General features: G+C 44.2%; 1 protein-coding gene across 17 annotated transcripts in view; it reads left to right on the top strand.

Annotated features, from left to right (window-relative positions):
* Nucleotides 1-14,483, top strand: part of PRKAG2 (protein kinase AMP-activated non-catalytic subunit gamma 2) — a 361,996-nt gene that overhangs the window by 305,490 nt on the left and 42,023 nt on the right. For all 17 annotated transcript variants that reach the window (XR_005593967.1, XR_005593965.1, XR_005593966.1 and 14 more), the window contains one exon: nt 13,379-13,460. Coding sequence is in view for 12 of the 17 variants with exons in the window: in XM_039524125.1 (XP_039380059.1) it covers nt 13,379-13,460 (82 nt within the window). In the remaining 5 variants the exon portion in view is untranslated. The remainder of the gene's footprint in view (nt 1-13,378; nt 13,461-14,483) is intronic.

The raw sequence follows: 14,483 nt of genomic DNA, 5'->3' as shown, positions 1-14,483 counted from the left end.
TTCAAATTCAACATCAGGTGTTTCAAGTTGGGTCCCAAAAAATGAGGAACACACAATTAATGCCCAGTTACGAAAAGTTTTTGGTTTGGATGAATTGCCCAGCATCACACATGGACTCTGTTGCAGAAGCAGGGATAGAATCTAGTTCGCATTCATCTTCCTTAGCCACGATGCCATCTTTTCCCTTCCTGCAGTCCCCTGGCTCATTCCCACTGCATCCTGTGACTCTGGGCAGAGCTTGCCATTGCTGCTGAAGGAGGCTGTTGCTGAGTTTTTGTTGCTGCTAGGGAGGGGAGAGCATCATGGAGCACTCCCCCACTGCTGCTCCTGCTGACTGCCATCTGCTTGCTTGCCTGCCTGCCTCCACCAGCCTCCCCTGGGATTACTGCAGCAGAGAGTCTGTCGCAAGCACATGTGGGTGCACATGCACCTTGGACTTTCCCTGCAGAGGACTGGTAGGCCTCCTCCACCTTCCTCTGCTTGTCAAGTTGGCTCCCTCTTCCCCACCTGGGGAATTTTACTCCTGGGGGAATTCTGTGCCAAAAAAATCTGCACACAGTATTTTAAAATTCTGCTTATTTTATTTGTCAAAATAACACAGTATATCACACAAGTTTCAATTATTTTGGTAACTTATTTCAAAATACCTGTCAGCAAGCGTGTCTGTAACAATACAGACAACAAAATAAGATTCAGGAAATGGCTTTTTTGACTGATTCCTTAATAAGCTACAATACATAAATGTATTTCCTCCACCCCTCAGAAGGAGTGCAAAGGCTTGGGGGGAATCAGGGGTAACAGAGAAGCTGAGGGAGAGGGACATAATTGCTAGGGGGGGGGGGGATTGTTAGGGAGTTAGTTGGGGAACCTCCCTCATGCAGACCCTACCTGACCCCTGGACTCTCCCATTGAGTCAGGCACATCTCCCCTGTCTGTGTAGCCCAGCACCCCTACTCCCATTCAGCCCCTGGCTCAATGCTGCCTCCTCCCCCAAGCTCCTGAGTCCACACCCCAGTCTGTCCTTCCCATGCCTCCTCACCTGGCTCTGCTGTGAGGAACACAGCCTCTCTGCTGGCCAGCTGCCCTCTCTTCTGGCACCACAGCAGCCCTTGGTGGGCAAAAGGTGTAACTGCAGCACCTCTCCAGCAGAATCTGTAATATGTGGAGAAAAATCAGCGTGGCACATAAATTGTGTCCATGTACGGTGGTGCAGAATTCTTCTCCCAAGAGTGTGATTTGTTATGTTTCCCCGTCCCATCCAGGGCCCTCCCTTCATACTCTGTTATCTGCCCTGTCCAGCCGCTTCCTCTGCATTGTTTGGTGGTACTCCTACTCAGCCCTAGCCCCGCTTTTGCTGTTTGTTCCCTGTCCTACCCAGCCTTGCTTGCCCTGTGTATCTGCACTCTCCCAGTGCTTTTGATTCCTCCCCACCATTTTGTTTAATTTTCTATTCACTGCATCTCTTCAGACAGCTGCCTTTCACTCAGTGCAGCCAGAGAAGCTGGTGCCCACACAACACTGCCTATTGTGCCCCATGCCCTCTTTGCTTTATTTCATTAACCTCTCCAATTTTTGTTTGCACTCTTCTCCCCCATGTGCAGGGTAGGGGAAAGGAGTGGTTAGCCTCCATTTTTTCCCCCTGCCCCTAGCCTTCCCTTTGTCATTTCACTCCTCCTTCCAGTGGCTGTTCCCATCACCTGTGCTTGATTGCAGACCCTGATTGGTCACTGTGACATTCCCCAGGGTGCGATCTGGACCTCTGTGTCCCCTTAGCTCTCCAGTTTGTGATGCCTTTTACACGGCTTTTCTGGTGAACAATGACCTCTCCAGGCTCTGCTCTCATACAGCCACCAGCATGTAAAATCACTCCAAGCTGAATACATGAATGGTATGCCCAACCATCCATGTATTACATACAGGGCAACATCTGCATATCCCCAGTCCCCTTGTCCCCCAGAAATGTGCTTCTTGTTCTGTCCAGCACACTACTGCACCAGTCTTGTTGACCTGAGTAGAGATTCCCAAAACACTTCAACCAAAATACACTGGTTTAGATAAAACAAAACAAGTTTATTAGCTAGAGAAAAAGATAGATTTTAAGCGATTACAAATGGTAAGGCATAAAAATCAGAATTGGTCACAAAAGAAATAAAAGGTTAAACACACAAGCTAATTCCTAAACTTTACCAAGGCTACTAGGTTTAAATTTAAAAGCAAAAAAGGAGTTGTTCAAACCAAATCTTACAGCAGTTTGTACTGGCTGGAAAACCTCCAGACCGGGACCACTCCCCCAGTTTAATGTTGCTTCTTTTATCTTTCAAGCAATCTAGCTGCCTTAAGTAGAGAAGGAGGGGAAAAGGTGAGGTGGATGTCATTACCTCTTATTTTTATATCCTTCTTCGCTGTTTGAGGATTACCCCCCACCAGGGTACAGACAAACAGTCTTCTGTGTAAGTGAGGTTTGAAGTGTTTCTAGGAGGAAATGTGAATTCTTTATTTACACTTCCCCATTGCTGAAGAATGGTTGCTTAGGTAAGTGATAGCCCACTTGACTGATATCTGTCTGGGGTTGCCAGTACAGTAACTCCTCACTTAACATTGTAGTTATGTTCCTGAGAAATACGACTTTAAGCAAAATGATGTTAAGCGAATCCAATTTTCCCCATAAGAATTAATGTAAATGAGGGGGTTAAGTTCCAGGGAAAATTTTTTCACCAGACAAATTTTATATATATATAAAATATATTTATATTTATATTTATATATATATATATACACACACACACACGCGCTATAAGTTTTTTTTTTTGTTTGTTTGTTTTTAAACAAACAATTTAATACTGGTACACAGTGATGATGATTGTGAAGCTTGGTTGAGGTGGAGGAGTCAGAGGGTGGGATATTTCCCTTACTGCTAAATGATGAACTAGCAATTGGCTGAGCCCTCAAGGGTTAACTGTCTCTCTACACAAGGCAGCAGGAATGGAGAGAGATATGCACATTTCCTTTAAGTACACTGCCTTGTTAATTAGATCAGCTTGCTGAGATGCAGCTGCTGCAAGCTCCTCCATCCTGAGTCCTGGTCTGTCCCCTCTGCTCTCTGAAAGATAGGGTAAGCGGAGTGCAGGAGCATGGGGGAGGGAGACACCCTGACATTAGCCCCCCTCTTCCTTCCCTCCCCCCACACAGCAAGCAGGAGTCTCGGGGAGCAGCTCCAAGGCAGGAGCAGCACATGGCAGTGGTGGGAGGGACACAGCTGAACTGCAGGCAGCTGCTGCACAGGGAACTTAGGGGAGCAGGGAGCTGATAGGGGGCTACCAGTTCACCCTGGTTCCAAGCCCTACCAGCTAGCTGCAAGGGGCTGCCCTTCCTGCAAGCAGTAGACAAAGCAGGCAGCTGCCAAACGACGTTAGAAGGGAGCATTACACAACTTAAAATGAGCATGTTCCCTAATTGATCAGCAGCGTAACAATGTTAACCGGGATGACTTTAAGTGAGGAGTTACTGTATGTCTCTGTCACTGAAAAATTTGTTTGTGGGTGTTACCCAGACTTACAGCATTTTTCAGTAACAGTCATACAGTAGAATCTCATAACTTCACATGTAATGTTGATGTACCCATTTCAACAGGATAATAATACTCAGCAGATTTGAGTTTTCAAATAATACCTCACCAGGCATATTTTGTACAAAATATATCCTAACCATATAAAAGAGGAGAGCATGGGATACAGGGTGTTGTAGCCACATGCAAGGCTTCTGCTCCAGTGGTTTCACCCAGGTGGAGGAAAAGGGGGGCGGAAATGAGGGGGACCCCCAACCACCATTGCTGCCCCACTTCAGTTTTCTCCCCCATCTGTCTCTGTGGCAATAACCACTAACATTGTTGCCAGTGCCATCAGTGCTCACACTGGGGCAGCAGCAGGAGGTCCAGGGAGGGACTCCACTGTCAAAACTCCTGCCACCATCCAGGGAGCACCTTTGCCAGCAGAAAGGGTAAGAGCCTCACCTGGAAAGCATCTTCTGTGGTGATGGCTTCAACTGCTGCAGGCAGGTGGCCATGGCTCCCCCTCCTCCTGTTGTCCCTTACCCCCAGAGCTGGTGGATTGCACCACCTACTGCCCAGTTACTATCTGCCTCAGCCCATCTACCTGCCACTTCCAGTATCAGCAGTGTCAGGGGCCCCTTCTCCATCTTGACAAAGAGGCAAAGCATCCATTGTCTTCTGGTGACTGCCTTGCTCCACATCAAAACTTAGTGTGAGCTTTAGCATGGATGATAGGGCTCTCTGCCATTGTGGCAGCCTTGAAGATCTGTTGGAAAGTTGTCCTCTTCCTGATGTCAGAGGCTGCCTCCCAGGAAATGTTTGGAGAAAGGCATCTCACTGGGACAACCTCTTTCTCTCCCATGAATCCCAGGAGGACCTGGGCACATGGGTGGTGCTCATCTCTGCCCTGCCTTTCCTCCCAGTGCTCTTCTGCTTCTCTTCACCAGCTTAGGGAAGCTGGTCTCCAGCATCAGCCCTCTCCCACTGGGCTGTAAGGACCACCCACCCTCCTCCGCTGCATCCTCTTTTTCTGCTGGCAAGTCGCCATCCAGCTGCTGGCAGCATTGTGTAGTGTGGGGAGCCTGGAGGGGGGCTTTCTGATACTTTACCAGAGAAGCATGTACCAGATCCTGTGCTCTTCTGGGGAGGCTTGGTGCTTCCTCTGTCGGGCTTTGGGACACCCTGGAGGGACTGTCCATTGACCCAACAAGAAGGGATGCTGGGTGCCCTTGATGCTTGGGAGGGTGCTGGCTCTGCCACTATCGGTAATCCTACCCACTCAGCTCCCCCCTCCTCCAACACTAGCTGACAATCCCGCTTGAATGTGCAGGGATCAGTTCTGGGTCCAGTTCTGTACAATATCTTCAGTGATTTAGATAATAGCATAGAGAGTACACTTATAAAATTTGTGGACGATACCAAGCTGGGAGGGGTTGGAGGAGAGGATTAAAATTCAAAATAATCTGGAGAAATAGGATGAAGTAAATAGGATGAAATTCAATAAGAACAAATGCAAAATGCTCCACTTTGGAAGGAACAATCAGTTGCACACATACAAAATGGGAAATGACTGTCTAGGAAGGAGTACGGCAGAAAGGGATCAGGGGGTCATAGTGGATCACAAGCTAAATATGAGTCAATGGTATAACTTGCGCAAAAAAAAAGCCTCATTCTTTGATGTATTAGCAGGAGTGTTGTAAGCAAGACACAAGAAGTAATTCTTCCACTCTACTCCACGCTGATTAGGTCTCAACTGGAGAATTGTGTCCAGTTCTGGGTACCGTATTTCAGGAAAGATGTGGACAAATTGGAGAAAGTCCAGAGAAGAGCAAGAAAAATTAATGATCTAGAAAACATGATCTATCAGGGAAGATTGGAAAAAATTGGTTTTGTTTAGACTGAAGAAGAGAAGACTGAGGGGGGACATAACAGTTTTCAAGTACATAAAAAATAAGCAAATTGTTACAAGGAGGAGGGAGGGAAAATTTTTTCTCGTTAACCTCTGAGGATAGTACAAGAAGCAATAGGGTTAAATTGCAGCAAGGACAGTTTAGGTTGTACATTAGGAAAAACTTCCTGTCAGGATAGTTAAGCACTGGAATAAATTGTTTTGGAATCTCCATCATTGGAGATTTTTTTTAAGAGAAGGTTGGACAAATACCTGTCAGGGATGGTCTAGATCAGGGGTCGGCAACTTTTCAGAAGTGGTGTGCCGAGTCTTCTTAAATTAGAGTGAATAAATGGTTTCACGTGCCAGTAATACATTTTAACCTTTTTAGAAGGTCTCTTTCTATAAGTCTATAATATAGAACTGAACTATTGTTGTATGTAAAGTAAATAAGGTTTTTAAAATGTTTAAGAAGTTTCATTTAAAATTAAATTAAAATGCAGAGCCCCCCAAGACCAGTGGGCAGGACTCGGGCAGTGTGAGTGCCACTGAAAATCAGCTTGTGTGCTGCCTTCGGCACACGTGCCATAGGTTTCCTACCACTGGTCTAGATAATACTTAGTCCAGCCATGAGTGCAGGGGACTTGACTGGATGACCTCTCAAGACCCCCTCCAGTCCTACAATTCTATGATTCTGTGACATTGGAGAGCTCTGGAGAGGGCCTGTCTCGGGGGGAAAGCCCTCCTCCATCTATTCCCCTATTTCTGCATCTCCCCTCCCCCCTCCCCTGGCCCCAATACTATATTGCCCTTTTTCTGCCTGGACTCACCCCCATGGCCAGCCCTCCAATGATAACACTCGGAGGGCTGTGTACTAGTAAAGGAGGGTAATTTGTTCCAGTGCTTTGCTACCCTTATAATTAGGAAGTTTTTCCTAATGTCTAACCTAAATCTCCCTTGCGGCAATTTAAGCCAATGACTTCTTGTCCTGTCCTCAGTGGACATAGAGAGCAATTTATCACCTTCCTCTTTATAACAACTTTTTATGTACTTGAAGACCGTTTTATGATGATCCCCCATAGTCTTCTCCTCTCTGGACTAAACAAATCTAACTTTCTCGCTCTTTCCTCAGAGCTAAGGCCCTACCAAATTAACAGTCCATTTTGGTCAACTTCACTGTTATAGGATTTAAAATATCATAAATTTCATGATTTCAGTTAATTAAATCTTAAATTTCATGGTATTGTAACAGTAGGGGTCCTGACCCAAAATGGAGTAGTGGGGGGTTACAGAGTTATTGTAGGGGGATTGCGATATTCCCACCCTTACTCTTGTTCTGCTGCTGGCGGTGGCGCTGCCTTCAGAACTGGGTGGCTGGAGAGTGATGGGTGCTAGCCAGGAGTCCAGCTCAGAAGGCAGTGCCACCGCCAGCAACAGCGCAGAAGTAAGGGTGGCATGGTATGGTACTGCCACCCTTACTTCTGTGCTGCTGCTGGCGGGGTGCTGCCTTCGGAATTAGGTACCTGGCCAGCAGCTGCCACTCTCCAACCACTCGTCTCTGTAGGCAGTGCAGAAGTAAGGGTGGCAATACCACGTCCCCACCTACAATAACCTTGCGCAAAAAAAAAAAAAAAACCCACACACCTAGTGATCTCCATTTGGGTTAGGATCCCCAGTTTGAGAAACGCTGGCACTCCTTGGTGAAATCCCTATAGTATAGGGCAGGGGTCGGCAAGTGGTGTGCCAAGTCTTCATTTATTCACTCTAATTTAAGGTTTTGCCTGCCAGTAATATATTTTAACGTTTTTAGGTTTCTTTCTATAAGCCTATAATATATAACTAAACTATTGTATGTAAAGTAAATAAGGTTATTAAAATTTTTAAGAAGCTTAATTTAAAATTAAATTAAAATGCAGAGCCCCCCGGACTGGTGGCTAGGGCCTGGGCAGTGCGAGTGCCACTGAAAATCAGCTCACGTGTTGCCTTTGGCACACGTGCCATAGGTTGCCTACCCCTGGTAGAGGGTAAAAATACCAAAAAGACCAGATTTCACGGTCCGTGATGCATTTTTCTCAGCTGTAAATTTGGTAGGGCCCTACTTACAAGTCATTTTCTAGACCTTTAATCATATTTATAACTCTTTCTCCAATCTGTCAACATCTTTCCTGAAATGTGGTGCCCAGAACTGGACACAGTACTCCAGATGAGGACTAATCAGCACAGAGTAGAGTGGAAGAAGTACTTCTCAAATCTTGTTTACAATACTCCTAATACACCCTAGAACAGCAGTTCTCAGACTGTGGGTCGGGACCCCAAAGTGGTCCTTATTTTAATGGAGTCACCAGAGCTGGCTTAGACTTGCTGGGGCTCAGGGCCAAAGCCAAAACCCAAGCCCCACCGCGTGGGGCTGAAGCCCGAGCTCCAACCCGAGCCTCTGGGTTCAGCTCCCTTGCCTGGGGCTGAAGCCCTTGGGGCTTAGGCAGGCTCATGCTTTGTTCCCCCCTCATGGGGTGGTGTAATAAATTTTGTTAGAAGGGGGTCGCGGTGCAATGAAGTTTGAGAACCACTGCCCTAGAATGATGTTCGGGGTATGTATTTATTTTGCAGTAGTATTACATTGTTGACTTTTACTTTTGTGATCCATTATAACCCCCAGATACTTTTCTGCAGTACTCCTTCCTAGGCAGTCATTTCCCATTTTGTATTTGTGCAGTTTATTATGCCTTGCTAAGTGGTGTACTTTGCATTTGTCATTATTGAATTTCATCCTGTTTGTTTCAGACCATTTCTCTGGTTTGTCAAGATCATTTTGAATTCTAATCATGTCCTTGAAAGCGCTTACAACTCCTTCCAGTTTGGTATCATCCACAAACTTTAAGAGTACTCTCTGTTCTTTTATCTAAATAATTTATGAAGATATTGAATAGAACCAGACCTAGATCAGATCCCTGTGGGACCCCACTTGATATGCCCTTCTACCTTGACTGTGAACCATTGATAACTACTGTCTGAGTATGGTATACCAACAAGGTGATTATCCACTTTGTTGTCAATTCATCTAGGCTATATATCTCTAGTTGACTTATGAGGTCATGTGAGAGCATCAAAAGCTTTACTAAAGTAGAGATTTATCATATTTGCTTCCCCTGCATCCAGAAGGCTTGTTACCCTGTTACCATCTTTCTTAATCTAAACTTAAGGTTATTAACAAAGCACAACAGTAAAAATTGAAGAAACTCACTTTGTGCTATGCTACAAGCAAAGCAGAGAAGAAAATGTGGGCATAACAGCCAGGTGAGGGCTCAGAAATTTAAAAGGCATTGGCGACAAATTCTTATCCTCCATTCTTCCTCTCCTCTCCCCACTGCCCTTTTGCCCTTCGGCATTGTAAGCATTAAAAGTTTTCCTTCGTTTATTACTTTGCAGAGAGACTCAGTGAGTCCTCTCACAACTGTAAGTGCAGATTAATGGGCGCAAACTAGTTTCTTCCTCTGCCTTAGTATTTAAATCACAGAGGCACCAATTCTGCTGAAGAGAATTTCCAAAATACTTTCAAAGGAATATGGATATAAGTTTGAATAACTTCATGTAATATATGTGAGTTTTTAAATTTCAACGAATTATAAGTGCTCTATTCCAGTTCTACAAGTTGGTTTACCTGTCTCCAGTCGTGTAAAATAGCATTTTTTGTGATGCCAACACTGTAGATTTTTGCTGCTGCAAAAATTTGTTCATTTCTCTGCTTCATAAACATTTTCTTTACCATTGACCCATATTTTTTTTCCCATATTGGAGTGAACAGTTTACTTACATTTCTTGTTAGAACCATTCACTTAGCATGCTGTCGCTTATGGAGGAGGAGGGGTGTGTTTAATAATAATAATAATTTTAAAAAAAAAGTATGTACATGGTTATTTAAGGCTAGATTTTGCCTGGCCTTTGATGTAGGTGCCCCTTACTCACTACATTTCTGCCCTGCATGCGGACTAGATGGAATAACAGCCCCAGCACTCTTCAGCAGTACAGAATGCTCAATACCCCAGAGGATGGGAAAGGGCAAATATATACCTGTTGTACCAGCCAGGCAATTTGCACCTTATAGTGGTGTAGTAGCATATGCACAGCCTCTGCATGCCCTGGAGTTCTGAGAGGCATTATCCCATGGGGCTATACAGCTGTGTGCAGCCTTTTGCTATGGTCTGTGATTGAAAGACACAATCTAACCCATTCAAGTTATTGATGCTTTACTAAAATTATCTTAAACTTTTTTTGCCCAACTTTTGCTCAAGATCTTGAAGTTAAATTTTTGAATGTGGTCAGTATAATAAGTACAGTACTTACAAATTCATTATGGTGACTGATATTATATAAACAAAACCACCTTTAAGGATCAACAGAATATGGAGAGGGCGAGGGAACTTCTGGATAATTGGTGACAGAATCCATTTAGTCAGTCATTCTCTTTAGCCTTTGGTTAAATATGGGCCAGGTTGGTAGTGGACCAAAATAAGTCATTTTAAAAAGTTGGATTTTGCCAACAGTTACTGCACATGAATAACGAAGATACCATTGTTCTTGCCCTATGCTAATAATAAGAACTAACTTTGGTGTCTGTTGGTAACTTTTGATGGTGATCAGAGTTTCAAATGTGCTTATCTGTTTGCAGTTCATTGTATGTTGGTAGGAATATCACAAACCTCTATAATTAGCATACATTGGCACCTGTATGACTGTTTCTGCAGAGGCCATTGTTTGTATGAGCATAAACATAGGTTTGAACAATGTAGGAGCTTGCAGTCCTGCTGCTTGAACTTCATCTGGTCAGCAAACAAATGTATCACTCAGTCCGCTTCATGTCAGACAGTCTTCACAGAGGGTCATTCCCTATCTTCATAGCAATTGGGGCAGACCAGATCTTTGGTCTGAGCCTAGGTTTAGGATCACTCTCTCAAGAAGAACTCGCCAGAATTTTCTGCCTCTAAGTGGCACACAAGACAGATTCCAGGTCTCCTTTGGAGCAGAGCTTGCAGAGAAAGCAGGAAAGTGTTGTTTGTTTGATTTGGTTTAATTGGAGCCTCCTTAGACTCAGGGAAAGGTAAGATCTCTCCAACCTCCCAAAGGAGCCCTCAGGAAGAAATTCCCACTCCTGGCCATCATGTAGGCAAGATCCATGTTGAGATGATTGAGAAGGCCACAAAGCATTCCCCCTTTCCACAAGTTGTTTTACCTGCAAGGCTTTGACTGCCATGAAAGGTGCCAACTCCTGTGACTTCTTGGAGTCACCAGTGAGTCACTTTTCTCTGGTGGCTCTGGCTCATTCCTCATTCAGTGAAGTTGACCCCCTTAGCCTGAACCCAGCATCAGGAAACATTGGGTGAAATGAGTCAGATTCTCTTCCCTGGGTGATGGGGCCCATTTCCTCTCCCCTTCCATCCCCTGGGGTCCCACAGGAGGTCATAAATGATCTATTTTCTTTAGGGAGACTTGCCTGCAGATGATCCTTTCAATCTCCCTGGTAAATCACTCTTGCCCCTCACAGGGGGTTTGGCCCAGTACTGGTGAAGGATATTGCTCAAATCATCTTTTAAAAGAGCAATATAAAGTCTTAAAATCTATTGAGAGAGTCTCCCCTCTAGATCCTCTAAAGTGCAGGAGACCTCTCTAAAGCTGAGGTGGTCTGCAATGCTATTACAAGGCCTTCCATCTACATTGTCTCAAACACTGTAGAGTCAACATCCTCAACCCCAATGATGCAGGTTTGGTAGAGAAGGGCCTTAAGGAACATGAGGCCCCAGTAGTCCTTAATTTCCATTTCAGTATTACAGTAAAAGCTGTGTTATTCGGCACTTTACCAACCGGAAAGCTCTAGAAACCAGCATTTCTGATATCCAATAAAAGTCCAGTTGGCGTGGGGTCGGGTCGGCAGGCTCCCTACCTGGCTCCATGTGGCTCCTCAGAAGCGGTGACATGTCCCTGCTGCTCCTAGGCTGAGAAACAGCCACAGGGGCTCCATGTGTTGCCCCACCCTGAGCACTGGCTCTGCAGCTCCCATTGATCGGGAACCGTGGCCAATGGCAGCTGCAGGGGTGGCGCTTCCGGGCAGGGGCAGCACACAGAGCTGCCTGGCCGCGCCTCCACCTTGGAGCAGCAAGGACACGTCGCCACTTTCAGGGAGCCCCCCGAGGTGAGCGCCGCCCAGATCCGGCATCACAAAGCCCCTCCCGTGCCTCAACCCCCTGCCCTGAGCCCCTCCCGCATCCAAACTCCCTCCCAGAGCCTGCACCCCCTCCCATGCCCCAGCCCAGAGCCCTCACCCAAACTCCCTCCCTCTTAGTTAACCGGAATTTTTTACTTACCTGCACTCCCCATTTATCCAACATGCCGGATAACAAAGCTTTTACTGAACATGGTTGAATTGTCCCTCCCTGGCGATGGTTTGGATGGCTTATTGCTTTCTGCATTGCACTGCATGGAGGGGATTGAGAAAGTGAAAATTCTGCCTTACCTATGAACATTCATTCTAGGACTCCATGTCAGATAGTTTGGCCCATGTAGGGATTGCATAGGGTTGTTTTGTCTGACTATTGCTCACTTGTTAAGTGGTTTGAAGGGGAAGGAGGGTGTTCCTCCAGGAAGCCCCAAAATTTCACATCAAGGCTCTGCTGCAAATGATTTGAGTTAAATAGCACTCTTATATAGTTAGTATTTTTCAGCTTTGGAAGCTGTCCTCCTGAAGAGTTATTCCTGAGGGATGATCCTAAACCTAGACTCAGAACAAAGATCTAGTCTGCCTCCAGAGAATGCCCCACTTTGAGAACTCTGCCATGTAGAGTCCTTGAATGAAAATTCACAGATAAGACAGAATTTTCCCTTTCTCCAGCTTCATGTGTCTGTACGTGAGTTGATTTCTCTGCTCTGTGTTCTCCACAAGGACTTATTTTTTTACACTTTCTAATACTCATCAAATTCTGTCCTTCTGATTTTTGTTGGCCCTTCCCTGAAGGGATGGCCATTTCTTGCCCTCAAAGAATACTTCTGTTGAGGAGGGAGGAATTTCTCATCTGTTGTCTTTATCAGATAATACTCATGAAGGATTTTGTCTAACATTCAGTAACTTTTTTTTTTAAATGCAGCCATCTGATGCATGTAATCCACGTTCACAAATTTCACAGGATTATTTTTATTTTAAAGACAGCATTTATAACCTGTGACTTTGAAACAGAGATAAGAAAATTATTTTAAGTAGGAGGGAGAATGTGTGCTCCATGATTATCTTGCAGCAAAACTCACTAACTTGTTGGACAACTTAATCAGATGAAGCTGAGTGGTTTTTTGTATTTTGGTTTTTCTTTTTTTTTTAAAGAAACTTGTATAAACATTCAAGAGCTCAAACTGACAGGAACAGGAGTGGAAATAAGACTTCTATTCCGTTTCTACCTTTTCTCATGCAAATGTTGCTACTAAGAAAGTTCAACTAACTACTTTTCAGGTGACTCAATATAGTCTTTCTAAAAACATGACAATCTCTGTCAAACTATATTCTTGAGCTGGTAGTCTGAGAGCTCTCTTACATTATCACAGATGGCTTATTTTTTTTTTTTTGGTTTTGTTTTAAAGTCCAGTCTGTTTGTGTGTCACCTTAAGTGTGTGACATAAAACTGATGAAAAGCAAATTTAAGGTAAAGTGTGGACATATACAAATAATTAAGTACAGCTGGAAAAGTATCAGACTGTCATGTAAAAGACACAACAGCAGAATGTAAAAATCTTGTTTTTAGTCAGCATTTAAGTATTTAAAAAATTTATTTTATTTTTAAACACAAACTATCCACTGATTAACTGCATTCTTACTAGTGATTCTACACATACTACCTTGTTGGTTTCTTCTAATATGATGATGTAATGTTAATAAGGTTTTGTTTGGTTGCTTTTTCTTCTGGCAGGTAAAGAAGGCTTTCTTTGCCTTGGTGGCAAATGGTGTTCGAGCAGCTCCGCTGTGGGAGAGTAAAAAACAGAGTTTTGTAGGTAAGGAGAGCTGGTGTTTTTCAGCAGGGAGTTAATGTGGGGTTGTGGCAGAGAAAAGAGCCAGCGCTAGCTGTGTTGTATATCCTGGGAATGCATCTGGTGGTGAGTTTTCTTACTCCTCCAGCAAAGGTTGAAGTGTTGCTAATTCCTGTGACTTTATCATGAGTCTCTCAAAACGTGGTGATTTTTTTTTCCTTAGAGCTTCAGCTGCTGAACTCGGGTAGCTACATGAGAATCTCCACTTTTATTTTTAAATGAAAGTGAACATTCCAGATCTCATGGGTTGCAGACAAGAACTTGAAGACATGAACCACAAGGGCTCAAAAAACAGAACACACACTTTTTGAAATTTCATGATTTTGATGGGCCTGACTCATGACTTCTTAGAGCACTTGGGTTTGGAAATACTAGGTAAGCCTGACCAGTGAGATGTGGGGCCCCAACTGGTTGGTTGCTTTATCTTTTATGTTTACCATTCCAGGGGTTGGGAATTGGAGGGTATAGCACAAGACATCAAAGGCAGAATACTGAAGCAGGGACTTTCAGAGGCACCTAAGGGAGTTAGGAACCCAACTGCCAATCGATTTCAGTGGGAATTGGACACCTAATTCCCTTAAGCGCTTCTGAAAATGCCAGCCTAAAAATCTAGCTGGTTTTCAGGGCATCTTTCAAATCCCTTTCATTTACATTTTAAATATATAAATATTCTCAGCAAAAAAAGCCTTTAAAAATCTTACTTGTCAGTTATTGTAAATCATCTCAAGAGATGTAGCCTGGATAATGCTAGTTGTCCATTCTGAAGGAGCAGTGTTTCGCCAACGTTTTAAGATTCTCTTTTCCAGTCTTAACTAAAGACTGGAAGGCTTTAGTTAAAGACTGGAAGGCTTCATAAAGGCTGACTAGCCCAATGAAAATGTTCTTCAAATTGGAAGTATTGTTTACTATACATACCGCTGGGCCAGCCATAAAGTCTACCACCTTATCTACTTATCTACTTACCTTCTTCACTGTCATCACTTTCCA

The sequence above is a fragment of the Mauremys reevesii genome, linkage group 2 (assembly GCF_016161935.1).
Source record: "Mauremys reevesii isolate NIE-2019 linkage group 2, ASM1616193v1, whole genome shotgun sequence".
Taxonomy (NCBI): Eukaryota; Metazoa; Chordata; order Testudines; family Geoemydidae; genus Mauremys; species Mauremys reevesii.
Note: the sequence above shows the minus strand (reverse complement) of the source record. Positions and strands in the feature narration are given on the sequence as shown.